Genomic DNA, 15,055 nt, shown 5'->3' on the forward strand with positions numbered 1-15,055 from the left:
TCGGAAGACTTTTATTGATGGCTCTAAACTTCACTGGGGAAAGACAAGGCTTTCTGTTTGTCATATGACTGATGTGCCTGGTTTGCAACATGCACATTTTGTGTGAAATGAAGCCTGTGGCATAGTCTTTATTTTTTAAAAGTGAAAGAGAGTGGTTGTCAGTGGTTGTCAGTGCACCAGAGGCTCAGTCCAAGATCAAATTTTGAACAATCTTTACAAGAATATCTCACTGTCTAAGTAAGTTATATTTAGAGAATGTCTAAGAATTATTGATCTGAGATTTTTATTTGGAGGCTACTAATCTAGTGATAAGCAAGAATAAAATGTGTGGGCTATTTAAAAAAATCATTTGCACAGATTATTCTTCCTTCCACCCCTATCAGAATCCCTGCCAGCTTTGGATCTGGCATAACTTCTTTATACTGATTTTTGTTTGGTATAACTTACCTTTTTCATCAGACACTGTTAAAAGTAAATTTAAAAAATATATTGGATTCTTCTTCGGTAAAGAAAAAAAAGTGAGAATGATGTAACACAGACTTTGTACTGTTTTTTCCCTAGCAGTCACTCTCTGTGTCACACTCTGTGTGCTGCCCAATGAAGTTGGACACAGTTGTAGTGTGAGATGGCTGAAATGGCTTCAGTCCTGGAAGTTCACAATTATTTTTTCCTTTTCTTCCTTGTCAGTTTCTAAAAGTATTTCTATTTTAATATTTTATTTATAATTTTTTTAAAAAAAATATTTATAAGCTGCATTATTCTAAAATAGATTCCCAAGAAAATTTTCTAGTTGTTATGGTTTTGTAGCGTCTATTTTAGTTGTCCCATGATGTTATACATGCTTTCCTCTGAAACAGAAAGGAACAGGTCCTACTCCTGGAAGCCTGTCCTGGAGCCAGGAGAAGCCCTGTACCATTCTGTGGGGAGCTGAAATGGCTCTTCTTCGGTTATTTATGGACTGGCAGGTGGCAGAAAGGAGCTTGATTGTGTGAAATTTCTGTCCCAGACTCACAGAACTGGAGGATTAGGTTGGTTTGGAATATGGAATGAGAGTTTTTACTGCTGATGTGAAGTGAACCTTGAGTGTTATTGGGGTATGGTAATATTTAGTGCTTGCTAGTTGTTAGTTTCCTTCTGTTATAACATTTATTGTGAGTATTATTCTGAGTGAATAAACTGGTGCGTGGATTAGGAACACTATTAGAAAAACAGTCAGTGACAGGATGACAGAATCAGAGTAGAATTTGAGACTTTCCTTAACAACATGCTTGTTTTCCTAGATCTATGAAGCTTCCTACCTAAAATATGGCAAGTTGAGATTTCATCTTTGCCGTGACATTGTGCTTACACATTTTTCCATCTAAAATAACTGCAGATGAGTCTGGGCTATTGGAACTGGAATCTACTCCCCTCTGGTAAATCCAATTTCTGTGAGTTCTGACGTGGTTTTCTGATGAGAGATCACTTAATGAAAATAAGCCTGACTTGCAAGTATGATTTTGAATGCAGACTTGAACTGCTCCTGTATCAAAGTGCTTTGTTGTAACTACCTTTGCTCGCTGAAAAAATAATCTCTACTGAAAGTGTAACCAAATTAAGAGGATGCTTGTTTACTTTGGCACCTGGTAAGGCAGCAAACAATGAGTAAAACAAAAATCAAAATTCAGCTTGTAAAAATATCCAATTTTCTCAGCCTCTCAGCCTTGTCCTTATTTCATCTAACATAGAATCAATATAGCACCTAGATTTGACCAAAGAGCAGTACTGGGAGGGAGAAAAATTTCTGAGATAATTTTACCTGATGGCTCATAGTACACCTCTGACTGCTCATAAAGTTTTCAGCTGATCTTAAACTTGAATTTCTTATGCTTAAATCAATTATGAAATTATTTTGTTACCACTGCAGTCAATACTTGTAGGAGATGCAAGATGTTCTAAATGGTCAGGAGGAGAGTCTTAGGACCAAACAGCTTGAGTCTGCTGCAGCCAGTAAAGTTTGATCAATTTTCACCTGATGAAAACTGTTACTTTTTCACTTTTTAAAAAATTCTTGTTTCCATAAGGGTAACAATTTCCTTTGTTGTTATTACAACACAAATGGAATTTTATTGAGTTGCTTACTGAAAGTTTTATGGCTAAAGTGCTGTGAATGTTTTCATTATAAATAGCTATCATAAAGGTCTATAACTTGCTTGTAAAAAGTCTCTGCCAGTAAAAATATGGCATGTACAAGGTCCGTTCTGGAGGTAATTTATTTAAATTAATTTATTAAAATAATTGAATAGCCATTGTGAAGTAATGAATGTAGCAAACACTTATATTAACGATATGTGCCTCATAGTGCTTTTCTTAAAACCAACACAAAGATTTAGAAAGAACGTCATGGGTGAAGTACAGAGTCAGTCTTGGCAATTATGAGAATTTAAACATATACTCCAATTTTATGTACATGTTACTGTGTATATCCAATATGTAAGATTAGATAAATATCTTACTGTTATTGTGTGTTTAATTAGTGTACATGTGATTCAAACACTGTAGAAGCTTGCATTTCAGAGTTTCTGGGTATTTTTTTGGCTAAACCAACTGACACCCTTGAACCAAGAAACATTTGCAGGAAAACTCCATGCAGATCTATTTCTGAATGCATTTGCAGAATCTTATATTTAATTAACAGTGAAAATAGAGCTATCCTGTGCTATCTCTGTTGCTTTTTCACTCTTTCCTCCTTTCTAATGTAACTTTCTACTTCCTAGTAGAAACACTACACAACGTAGTGTTTGCGTTGTCATACTTTGAGCATAGGGTATGGTAATGTTTGCTTGTATCTTCATGGTATAATGACCTGTTCAAGAATTTTAACTTGATTAGAGGAGAAGTTGTATGTGAAACTATAGTAATAATTAAAAATAATAAGCCCTTTTTATTTACTCTTTAGCATAATCATGTTAAGCTTTGAAAGTATTAACTTAAGCATATCCAGAATTCTAGAAGAAAGATCATCAGATACTTTTCCTGAGAGAAGAAAGACACTATGAAAAGTTAGATTAGCTGACAATAACTGACTCTCCGGCTGTGACCTCCATGCTGCTCTTTATCCAAAAAGTCCCTTTCTCATTATTGTAATAGATAAAGAGGGTCCTTTAACAATGTGGTGAGCATAGATTATTTTCTCACAAAGAGGTACACTAGCAGACACTTCTTGAAAATAAAATCCATGGTGTCACACCAAAGCCTAAATGATATAAAGTAATCAAACATGTTGAAAGAGTGTTCTTGTTTTTAAGTGCCAGACACTGAGAATTTGCGAATATGCCCTCATACAACGAAGAGTCTGTGACATTATTTATTTAAAAGTAGACGATTGGAGCATGTTTTTTTTCAGTGAGCACATCTCATTTTCTGGAGTGCCCTGCTATGCATAACCCTGGAGCCCTTGTTTGTTTATAGGAGTAGTTGAGGTGCTTTTTCTTTTTTTCTCAGACTATGATCCCCCAGGGTAAATAAAAATGAGGGCTATGTGAAAACTAGTAGTGTATGGTCTTCCCCTAATTCATACTTCAAGTCCCAGTATCTTGTTCACCATTCTTGTTCACCTGACAGTTCCTCTTATCTTTTTGCTGAGTCCTTTTTGTGTCTGTATGGCTCCATTTTAATGACATTCAAACCCCAAAGTATAATATATAAAGCCTTATCCATTATTTAAAAGAAAAAACCATATATTTTCTGGAATTTGTAATGCAGATATCAAGAAAATCATACAAATAGGAATAGATTCCTGCAACTTAAAAACAAATTGGTATATTCAACCCTCTGAAATGTAGGGCAGAAGAATCTGAGAAAACTTTGGTCCCTGTTTTTGCCACATAACTTAAAGAATTTCTTCTCTACTTTTATTATCTGTGAACACAAATAGTTCTCCCCTATTCTTAGACGCTTCTGAGATTACAGATAAAACATATTGTGATTGTTTTTTAGCTGTGACAGAATAGGAGAAAAAGTGTGTAACTAATGCCGAGTATAAAGGTCATTGCAAATGCCTTTTATCTCTTAAGTCACCATGTTTATTTACGCTCAGTAGTTTTCTTTCAATGTTATCAATATATCTCAATTTTATAAACACCAACAGAGACTGAGGGGAAGGATCTGTACTACAGATGACTTCTACATAACTGCAAATTAATTCCTTTGCAGTTTCTTTTCCTTTTGCCCTTTGTAGCCGCACAACTGCTATCCTATACCATTGGAGGCATGGGAGGAGTAGATCAGGAAAGTTGAATGTATCCTTGGGTATTTAATCTATGGTTGTAGAGGGTAGTTTGAAGCAATGCGAGATGTAATTTCTGGGAGTGGGAATATGTGAGTTGCTAGACTAAAAGCAGTGCAGTTCCTGGTTTCTTTTATCAGCCACAGAAATAATGCTTTAAAAGACTATCTTACCCTTCATATCAGTTTTCAAAATTGAAGAAGTTCAAAGCCACCCTTATCCTTGAAGCAAAGACAAGAAAGAAGTCAGGATGTTCAGCTTATTGATTTTGTCCATCCTTTCTGTAAAATTACTTATTCTCTATTACCTCTTTTACAGAGAGTTGTAGTTTTTATCCATAACAAGCTTAGAGCATCTCTGTGGGACAAAGAACACATATTGTGAGGTGACTGCTTTCTCTGCATTTCACAGGGAGAAATGGTTTACGTACTATTTGTCCTTTCGCTCCTAGTCAGCCCAGAATAAGGAACTTGTTATTTCATGTTGCTCTGCAGCTTATTTCTTCCTGCAGCGTGACTGCAAGATTGCTACTTGGGAATTGTCACACGTTCTGCATCCTTCAAGCTGATACAATAATAATATTCCTCATACAGATGGGATCATCCTCACAGTGCCCCTTGATGGCTAATACAAGGAAGAACAAACACCTCTCTATTATCTTGAGTACATTCTGAAGGAGGGAAATTTAAAAAGGAAGCTTTAATCTAAGTTGCCATGAACCAAAGCACCTTCTCAGCCAATTTAGATACAAAGCTAAGGTTATTGCCAGCAGTTTTAAAGCTAATAATTTGAGAACAATTCCATCCTTATTCAACCCCACGCTATTACATGGAGTATATAATATGGCTTGTAAATCAGGTCCCTTGGCCACTGTTGTACAGCAGTAGTTAAAATCATTGCAGTTTTGTTCACTAGTCATTGCTGCTGCTGCTGCTATGAAATTCCTGCAGTATCTTTGATTAGTTGGAATAGTATTTGTGGACATTTTAATGACATCACTCTGTTAATGTATCATCTAATTTTAAAAATAGCTGACCAAATCTTCATCTGAAATAAATCAGCACAGTTCTCAGTGGAACCAAGAGAGTTTTTATCTGCAGAGCACTTGGCAGAGCAACTGTTCAAATATGAAAGATCATTTTGTGCAAGATAGAGTCTTTTCCTTCTCCCTTCCTTTCTTTAAACATAGAAATTAAACAAAACTTTAGGGCCTTCTAGAAGTGCAGAATAAGTTACAGAAGTTAACATAGGGTATACATCAGCCTTGGTGATCAGGAATTAATTTCATAAGTAACAAGTCATTAAAATAACAGTATATAGATTCTACCAGATGATATTTTCAATGCTGAGCAGAGGATTCAAGCATTTTCTGAATATGCTAATTTTTCCTTTCTTCCTCATCCCATAAATGTTAATGTGTTTGGGTTTTTATCTAACTTTGTAGTTTCTATTTATTCTGCTAACGTTCATGTCTACACCTATACAGTTAACCTGTCCTAACTTCAAGTTGGAGGTGTTAGTACACAGCATGTGTGAAAGTATAAAACAAACACAACTCTGATCTGTCATTTCTTTACTGTTGGATGCAGCCTCTGCTTTTGAAATTCTCTCCTGCCCTCTGGGAAGGTTGAGACAATGTTTATAAGGTGATCCTTCTTGTGATTTTGTTTCCATATCTGCTGTCTTACGTCTATTCTCATGACGTGCCTTCTATTCTTCCTTTAAAACTGCTTTGGAACCTCCTGGGGTTGCTCACCAAAAATGCTCACTTGTAGGCTGATGGTGTTATCCACAGATATGACAGTGGGTAATCAGTTGAAATCAGCCTGTAAGGCTTTCCAGTCTCAGCAAGATGACTTCAGAGATCAATTTAGAAAATGTGAGAAAACCTTTGAGAAAGTTTACCAATATGCAGAGATCATCTGAGTGTTAAAAGTAGGCAAACAGAAATGTTAGAGAAAGTCATAGTATGAGAAAAGGCCTTCAGCAGTATTTTATACAAATGAAAACAGACGTTATTAAGAAGGAAGGTAATTGTTCTTGGTTTCTGGAGTGGCATGGAAAGCCTGCATTGAACCTACTTGTGAAAAGTAGGAGTTAAGACTGCTGTGGTAAACCATATTTCAAATAATGAAGTCATTAATGTAATTCATCCCAAATTCTGCATTGGTATCTTGAAGAGATGCTTAGGTTTATTTAATATTTTTAAGAAGAAAACCGAGTATACTGAAGAAAGAAGAGGGCTGCCCCAGAACTCATTCTTTCCTGTTGCAGAGAAAAGACTTTCCTTTTAGAAGACTTGATCTGCGCAGTAAAGGGGTCACGTATTTATTTTGTCACTTGAGTTAAGTTTCTATAACAAGGCTATTCTCGTAAGGACGTAAATATTCTGTGGCATATTTCCAGTTATCAATATTGAAATATTAGTGATCAGGCATTTACTGAACACATTCCTCAAATGCAGGGTCTCTACAGCGTCTTGTTGCATTCATGGAATTCATTTGTTTGCTTTATCTGGCTGACTGGTTCTTTTGTATTGCCAAGGTGATGAACAGATTTGACATTTAGCTGATTACTTCACCAAAATTAAACAGAAAACAGGGCAGCCATCCAAAGTTCCTTTCAGTGTGAAAGCTAATTATAAAAATGCTTTGAGCAGCAATTTCTTTTTGGATGTTAAAGTGCTTTTATTAGATTGTTCCCCTGTCATTTTAAAATTTATTGCTAGAAGCTTATAAATGGCGTTGCCTGTAGGACCAGAACTATTTTATTATATTTTCTATATTTAAGATGGAGTCAAAAGTGTATAGAGCAAATTTTAGGCTGAATTTGTTAGTATTTTACATGATTCTGAATAGAAAGGGTAAAAACTAACTAATGTTGTTTATCAAATATATCCAAAATATGTATTTTATCTTTATGTTGAATAAAACCCTGTATCTACTTCTATTTAAAATTCAGTAACTCTCAATTTTTTAAAAAAAAATCTTAGCAAATAAAAAGATAAAAAACATAATTTGAAAGTTGAATACAGCTCTTGTATTGTTAGAAGCTTGTATTTTATAGTGTAGATATAAACAATCAGCGGCGATGGAAAAATCTAACCACGTGCTTGTAAATGGTTTTCATAAGCCATTACTTGTTCTGAAATAGCATAAAACTACTCTAAAGTAATTTTATTGAGGTCATTGAATAAGATTTGGCCAAGTGAATTTTAACCAGTAAATTTGGAGTTCAAGAGTATTGTATCCTGTGACCAGATCTTAGGAGGACTTTCTTGTGAAGTATTTTTTTAATGTCTTGGCATGTATTTAACTTTTTATACTGACGTTATTAGCATCCTTCAGACCCCAGACGAGGTGTGATGTGGGGAGGTTTCAAGGTGACAAAGTTGGGGGTTTTTGCATATGATATTGTCTAGCACACTTTGGCTACTAAATCATCTTGTGAGGACATATATTATTTCTTGACACTGAGATCTATTAATATACCTTGAAGCCAAGTGAATTATGTGAATCTGCTGTTTCAAGCTGTAGAATTCTGCCATAACTAGGAGGAAATATTTTGCTGTAGGTAGATTAATGTTGAAAGCTTGTCAAGAAAAAGTTTAATGTTGAAAATTTATTCTTCCTCTTCTTGCCAGTACTTGAGCTTCAGTAGTAAATCCCATTTGTAATCTCAGGAAAAACAGAGATATAATTTCTTTTGTATTTATCAGTGTTATTAGAGTTCCAATGATATAGTCTATTGCCCATTAAAAAGTGCATCCCAATGAATGATCTTCCAGAATGTAATTTTTGCTCCCATCAATCTGAGAGATTTTCTTGTAAAATAGAGTAACTGTCAGTGCTTATCAAATAATTTAATTCATACCCATTGCAGGATAAGCAGTTAAGATAACATTCTGTATTAATAAATAACAAAAACATAAATAAAAGATTTGCTAAATATCCTTTGTTGAGATAATGGATATGGCTTAACACGCATGTTCTGAGGAGGCTTTGAACAGAGAATGCAGCCTGAACAACAGAGCTAAGAAAGAGTGTTGGTGACTGTGCAACTTGAATATGAGTTTGTTTTTGTTTTCTGTTAAAGGATATTTTAGTACTAAGCCTTCATAATTCCTTTTTTTCTACAACCTGTCCAAGCAACTTATCATGTAATTTGCCCCGCACTTTGTCAGAACTTCAAATAAATAAATAAATGTGGCCACTTTTTAAGTAATTACTCACTCATGTTTGTAAAAGACCTGATCATTCATAAACTGTCTCTATAGTTACATTAATTTCATTTATATGAAGATTTTAATTAGTGAATTTATGTGGATTTGACATAAACATGTTCATAATTAATTACATAAATCTTCATGCTCTGTCCCCTCTAAGCACATCTACCTACCTGCTTGACAATGAGACAAATTATTCAGGGACATGTTAAATAGGGGGAAAAACATAGTCCTGTTAATTTGAAAGTTCATAGATTATGCTGTCGACTACAGAGATCATGCTTTGCTATGTTTGGTTGTTAACAGATAATACACTTCTGCAGTTTAAGCTATCCTGTTGGCTAAGCTCTGTTGCAGTCTTTTGTTGTGTTAATGGGTCTCCTGCAATCCAGAGCAAGCTATATGTATATGATGTATCTGGCTAAACTGTGTACAGAATGATCTTAGGACACTTCAGACAGTCTAAAAGCATAAACGTATGTACATTTTCATCAGTTTTCTGTTTCTCTTCCAAGTAAGCAAGGGAAATATGGTCCTAGCTTTAATGTGAAAGCTGTGCAACCGCATCAGGTGCAGTTTGGCCAGGGTTTCTCCTAAGCAGTATTTTTTTGATCCTGCATTGGCTTTATGACAAATTCAGAAAAAAGTGGCCAAAAATATGTCTATGAAGAACCTGCTGCACACTTAGGTTCAAATCTCACAGTGGAACATACTCAGACCAGAGCTTAAATGAGGCTGTGGCATAACAGCAGTTAGTATTTGCTTATGAGAGCTTATTTCTGGATTAATGTTTAACTTCAGATGTCTGACAGAAAAGACTTGTTTACTTGACCAAAATAAACTTAGCGGAAGGAAATGCCAGACTTTTTGCTGGTGAACGAACTCTTAATCTGAACTCATTTGTATTTGCTAAATTGAAACTTCTTATGTCATAAATACCACCAAGTTTAAGGCATTTTTGAAAATAAAATGAGCAGCTTAGCCATAGCCAAGAAAAGAGAACTGTAAACCCTTCTTTGGTTGCAATAGTATTTCCTGGATTATTTCTAACCTATACCTATTGTTTTTCCACAGGTTGATGGGATACCGTGCCTGGCTGACATTCTTACTGATAACACTCATTCTGAAGCTACTCATGCAGAAGCAGCGGCAGTAATTGCACAGATCACATCTCCACATCTCACATTCACTCAGCATCTCAGTAGCTTTCTGGAAAATATGGAAGAAATTGTAACAGCACTTGTCAGTAAGTTCTTTATGGGACTTTCAAGACCTTCCAGTTAAAATGACTGTTTGGGGTAGGACTGTCTTTCATTAGAAATATTCCATAAATATGTTTGCAATTCTTCCCTTAACCAATAGCAGAACTCAGGCATTTTTAATACCGAATCAGGACATTTTGCAATTACATAATATTTTTTTTTACCCCAATCCATACCTGAATAGAATTTATGCATATTTATCACAAGAATATGAGTGGATTTCTACCATCAGAGCCACAGAAAAGATTTAGCAAAGTACACTCCTGTTCCACATGTCTGTAATAAAACATTTTCTAATAGTTACTAACCTTTATTACTATTTGTTTTCTAAACTTGCTAGAATTCAAGCTCGCCACTGCATCTACACTTGTGTGATACTTCACAGGAGGTGTACAGTATAGCATAGTATGTGGACATTCTTACAAGAAGATAAAAGATCTCTCTTTCTTCTCTAGGTGTCTGATACATGGTAAAGAGAGGTAAAGATGGCAACAAGCTTTTAATTAACCTGGGTCCGTGGAGACACTCAGAAAAATAATATTATATTTCTCTTTAATTTCTAAAGAGAGTAATCTCTTATTTCTGGCACTGTGCTCCATCCCTCTCAAATACCAGAAGATTTTAGTCAGATGTCCTCTTCTTCTCCCTGATCTGGAAATTCAGAGTTGTGTTTTCTTTAATAGAAAAGGAAAAGAGTATAGTAGTGCTAGTTCTTAAGGATTCTGTAGAGCCTGGGAATTATCTGAGATGTATTTAGGCATTCTTCAATATGCCCAAACTGAACTAGTGCTGCAGAAATCAAGGAAACAATTTATTCCCTGTGACCAGCCTATTCAGCAACAAATATTGAAGGTTCCGTCCTGAATCTGTCCTGGATGCAGTGGACGGAATCAACCTGTGCTGAGCTTGCTTCTGCAGTAGCTAGACTGCTAGAGGCATATGACTTGACCTACTTATAATGATTTTCCAGGTTATTACATTGTACCACAGTCGAGGGATAATCTGAACAGCCTATCCAGAAGATTACACCAGGTGGAACATTTCCCTGATTGTGCCTGTTTAAATTCTGGAGGAATTTTAGTAGTTTAAACTCTGCTCAAGAAGTATGAGCATTAAAAATAGAACATGTATAACTTTGGAAGAACCCTTTCTGTAATCACCCACCAGTTTCCTTGTAATATTTATAACTCAGTAATTGAATTACTGTAATATGTTTAATTTTTAAACCATGCTGAGATCCAATTGCCAGGTGATTCAAATCTTAGCTAAAATACATGTGTGCAAGGAATGTAAAGGGAGCTGTGTCTTCAGCATTTCTTATTGGAGCTGGAATATATGCAGGATGAGCTGACCACAAAGAAATAGATTTAGAGATATGCAACATGTATATATACCTTGTTCTAAAGAATATGGTATATAGCAAATTATTTTCTTATGGATCAGTTCCGGTTAGCCTTCTCCCTCCTGCATTTCACTTTATTTAGTTAAATCAAGATTTATGTTGGACAACAGTCAGTGAAATATCCCCTGTAGAATGGTGTACTAGGTAAAACACTGCATTAATTAGATGAATGCTAGAAACACTTGGTGTCTAGGTTCATATTTGCCATCTTTCCCTGCTTTTGTGATTCAAATTAAGGTGCCTAATGTTAATGTCACTCAAAAGCAACCGAAATCATAGAATAAAATCATAAAATCATAGAATCACCAAACTGGAAAAGACCTCTTGGATCGCTGAGTCCAACCATTCCATCTGCCACTAAACCATGTCCCTGAGCAGTGACAATGTGACATACTGTACAATTGACAAAATTGTCATGATATTCTTGGTTTTGTTTATTTTATCTTGATGATTATGAACCTGGTCTTAGATAGTATGATTACTAATACAAGTTGCAGATATTTAAATATTGCTTTGAAACCCCTGACCATATTTTTTTTTTCAGTGCAGGAATGACATTTATTCAACTTATTTTCTGCATTCCTAGAACTGTGCCAAGGAGCCTCATCTGGGGAAGTTTTCCTGTTAGCTTCAGCAGCTCTTGCTAATATTACTTTCTTTGATACCATGGCTTGTGAAATATTGCTCCAGTTAAATGCAATGAAGATTCTTCTAGAAGCGTGTTCAGACAAACACATAGTTGATACCCCATATTCCCGAGATCAGGTGAGCAGTTTTGCAGCAAAATGCTGTCTGAGTACATTTCTGTAAAAGTCAACTGGTTTCAGCTCTATGTCTGTTTTGACATAAAGTCTCTGTTGCTTTCATGTCTTGCATTCTTGGTTCTTTTCAATATATGGCTCTTTCTTTATCTGCTTTTATTCCTTTTTATTTTGGGCAATATGAAATATGAAATTGTAATATGATTTGGGAAAAAAACCCCAAATTCCAGATTTATGAGACTAGATCTTTTTCTACTTCCAAACCATATCTCTAAACACTTAATCTACCTGTTTTTTAAATACAGGGATGTTGACTCAACCACCTCCCTGGGAAGCCTATGCCAGTGCCCAACAACCCTTTGGGTGAAAAAATTTTTCTAATATCCAATATGAACCTCCCCTGGTGCAACTTTAGGCCATTCCCTCTTGTCCTATCACCTGTCGCTTGGGAGAAGAGACCAACACCCACCTTGCTACAGCCTCCTTTCAGATAGTTGTAGACAGCAATAAAGTCTCCCCTCAGCCTCTTTTTCTCTAGGCTAAACAGCCCTTGTTCTCTCAGCCACTCCTTGTAAGACTTGCTTTCCAGCCCCTTCACCAGCTTTGTTGCTTTTTTCTGGACACATTCCAGGACCTCAATGTCTTTCTTGTAATGAGAGGCCCAAACTGAACACGGGATTCAAGTTGCGGCTGAGTACAGCGGCACAATGACTTCCCTGGACCTGCTGGTCACGCTGTTTCTGATACAAGCCAAGATGCTATTGGCCTTCTTGACCACCTGGGCACATTTCTGGCTCATGTTCAGTTGGCTGTCAACGGACATCCCCAGGTCCTTCTCTGCCAGGCAGCTTTCCAATCACTCTTCCACAAGCCTGTAGCACTGCACAGGGTTGTTGTTGTGTCCCAAGTGCAGGACTCTGCACTTGGCCTTGTTAAACCTCATCCCATTTGTCTCAGCCCATCGATTCAGTCTGTTCAGGTCCCTCTGTTAGAACCTTCCTACCCTCAAGTAGATCTACACTTCCTCCAAGCTTAGTGTCCTCTGTGAATTTACTAAGGATATAGTCAATACTTTCATTCAGGTCATTAATAGAGACATTGAACAGACCTGGACCCAGCACTGAACCCTGGGGAATACCACTTGGGACTGGTCTCCAACTGGATTTAACTCCATTTGCCTGCGCTCTTTGGGCCCAGCCATCCACCCAGTTTTTAACTCAGCAGAGGGGTGCACCTGTGCAGGCCAGTGAAAGCCAGTTTCTAAAGCAGAATGCTGTGAGAACAGTGTCAAAGGCTTTACTGATGTCCAAGCACACTACATCCACAGCCTTTCCCTGTCCATTAAGTGGGTAAAGTTGTCATAGAAGGAGATCAGGCTAGTTTGGAAGGACCTGCCTTTCATAAACCCATGCTGACTGGGCCTAATCACCCGGTTGTCCTGTGTGCACTGTGAGGTAGCACCCAAGATAACCTGCTTCATGACCTTCTCTGGCACCAAGGTCAGACTAACAGCCCTGTAGTTCCCTTAATCCTCCCTCTGGCCCTTCTTGTAAATGGGTGTAACATTTGCCAACCTCCAGTCAAGTACAACTTCCTTAGTCAGCCAAGACTGCTGGTAGATGATAGAAAGGTGTTTGGTGTGCACCTGTGCCAGCTCCCATAACACCCGTGAGTGGATCCCATCTGGCCTCATAGACTTGTGACTATCTAATTGGCTGACCAGGTCTCTAGCCATTTCCTCATGGATGATGGGAGCTTTGTTTTGCTCTCCCTCCCTGTCTTCTAGCTCAGGAGGCTGAGTACCCAGAGAACATCTTTCCTTGTTATTAAAGACTGAGGCAAAGAAGATATTAAGTACTTCAGCTTTATCGTCATCTTTTGTCGCTATTGTTCCCCCTGTGTCCAGTAAAGCTTGGAGATTCTCCTTGGCCCTCATTTTGTTGTTAACATGTTTGTGGAAACATTTTTTATTATCTTTCACAGAATGGGCCAATTGAAGTTCTAGTTGGACTTTAGCCCTTCTGACTTTCTCTCTCCATGATCTCACTTCATTCTCATAGTCCTCTTTGGATGCCTGCCCCTTCTTCCAAAGTTCATATACTTTCCTCTTTTTTCTAATATCCACCCAGATGTCTCTGCTCAGCTAAGCTGCTTTTCTTCCCCACTGGCCCCTTTTCCGGCACATGGGGATGGCCTGCTCCTGCGTCGCTAGGGTTTCCTTCTTAGAGACCATCAAGCCCTCTTGAGGTCCTTTGGCCTTAAGGACTGTCTCCCATGGAACTTTGTCAACCAGCCTTCTGAGCAGTCCAAAGTCTGCCCTCTGAAAGCCCAAGGTGGCCATTCTGCTGACTCCCCTCCTTACTTCTTGTAGAACTGAGAATTCTATCATTTCGTGATTGCTGTGCCCCAAACATCCTCCAACCATCATATCTCCCACAAGGCCTTCTCTGTTTACAAACAACGTGTCCAGTGGGGCACCTTCCCTAGTTGGCTCACGAGGATGGCCAAACAGTGACACAGTCCCAGAGAGGCTGGGGAATCTCCATCCTTGGAGACATTCAAAATCTGACTAGACAGAGCTTTGAGGCTAATAAGATATTTATGGAAATTACAGCCTAAATACACAATTGTCAGTTCAAAGATGAACTAGCTCCAAAAGCTGAATAAGATTCTGATTCTCAGCCCACTGATATTGGTGGTCTTTGCATCAAATCCTAATTGCATGGTACATAGTTTGCAAGTTTTACTGGCAAAGGCTGCTGATGCAGTTTTGCATTTCCCTTTCTTTTTTACCATTTTTTTCAGTAAAGAGACACAAAAAATTAAAGGTCTATGCTAATGCACAGATGAAGTCAGAAGGAATTCTTTTGTTCGTCTCAGGCACTGTGCTGCAGTGGGGTGCTGCAGAGGCACTGCTTATTTGGCACACCAGCGATTGCCTGAGCAGAGTAACAAGTATGAGGCTTGAGAGTTTCAGTAGCTGTTACTAAGGAATGGAGGTTGCTAGTCAGCTCTGTTAACCTACTCCTGTTTATGTGATATAGTGAGTCTAACTAAAATTCATAATTTAGACCTCACAAGCCTATACTCTTCCTACCCCTGAAGCAGCCAAAAGATGATTTATGGTACACTTTGAAT

General features: G+C 37.4%; 1 protein-coding gene across 1 annotated transcript in view; it reads left to right on the forward strand.

The window, feature by feature from the left end:
- Positions 1-15,055, forward strand: part of INSC (INSC spindle orientation adaptor protein) — a 131,780-nt gene that overhangs the window by 96,489 nt on the left and 20,236 nt on the right. Inside the window, 2 exon segments of the mRNA XM_009571811.2 lie at positions 9,567-9,738; positions 11,743-11,921. Of these exon segments, the coding sequence (XP_009570106.2) occupies positions 9,567-9,738; positions 11,743-11,921 (351 nt within the window).

This window comes from Cuculus canorus, chromosome 5, assembly GCF_017976375.1.
Source record: "Cuculus canorus isolate bCucCan1 chromosome 5, bCucCan1.pri, whole genome shotgun sequence".
Classification (NCBI taxonomy): domain Eukaryota; kingdom Metazoa; phylum Chordata; class Aves; order Cuculiformes; family Cuculidae; genus Cuculus; species Cuculus canorus.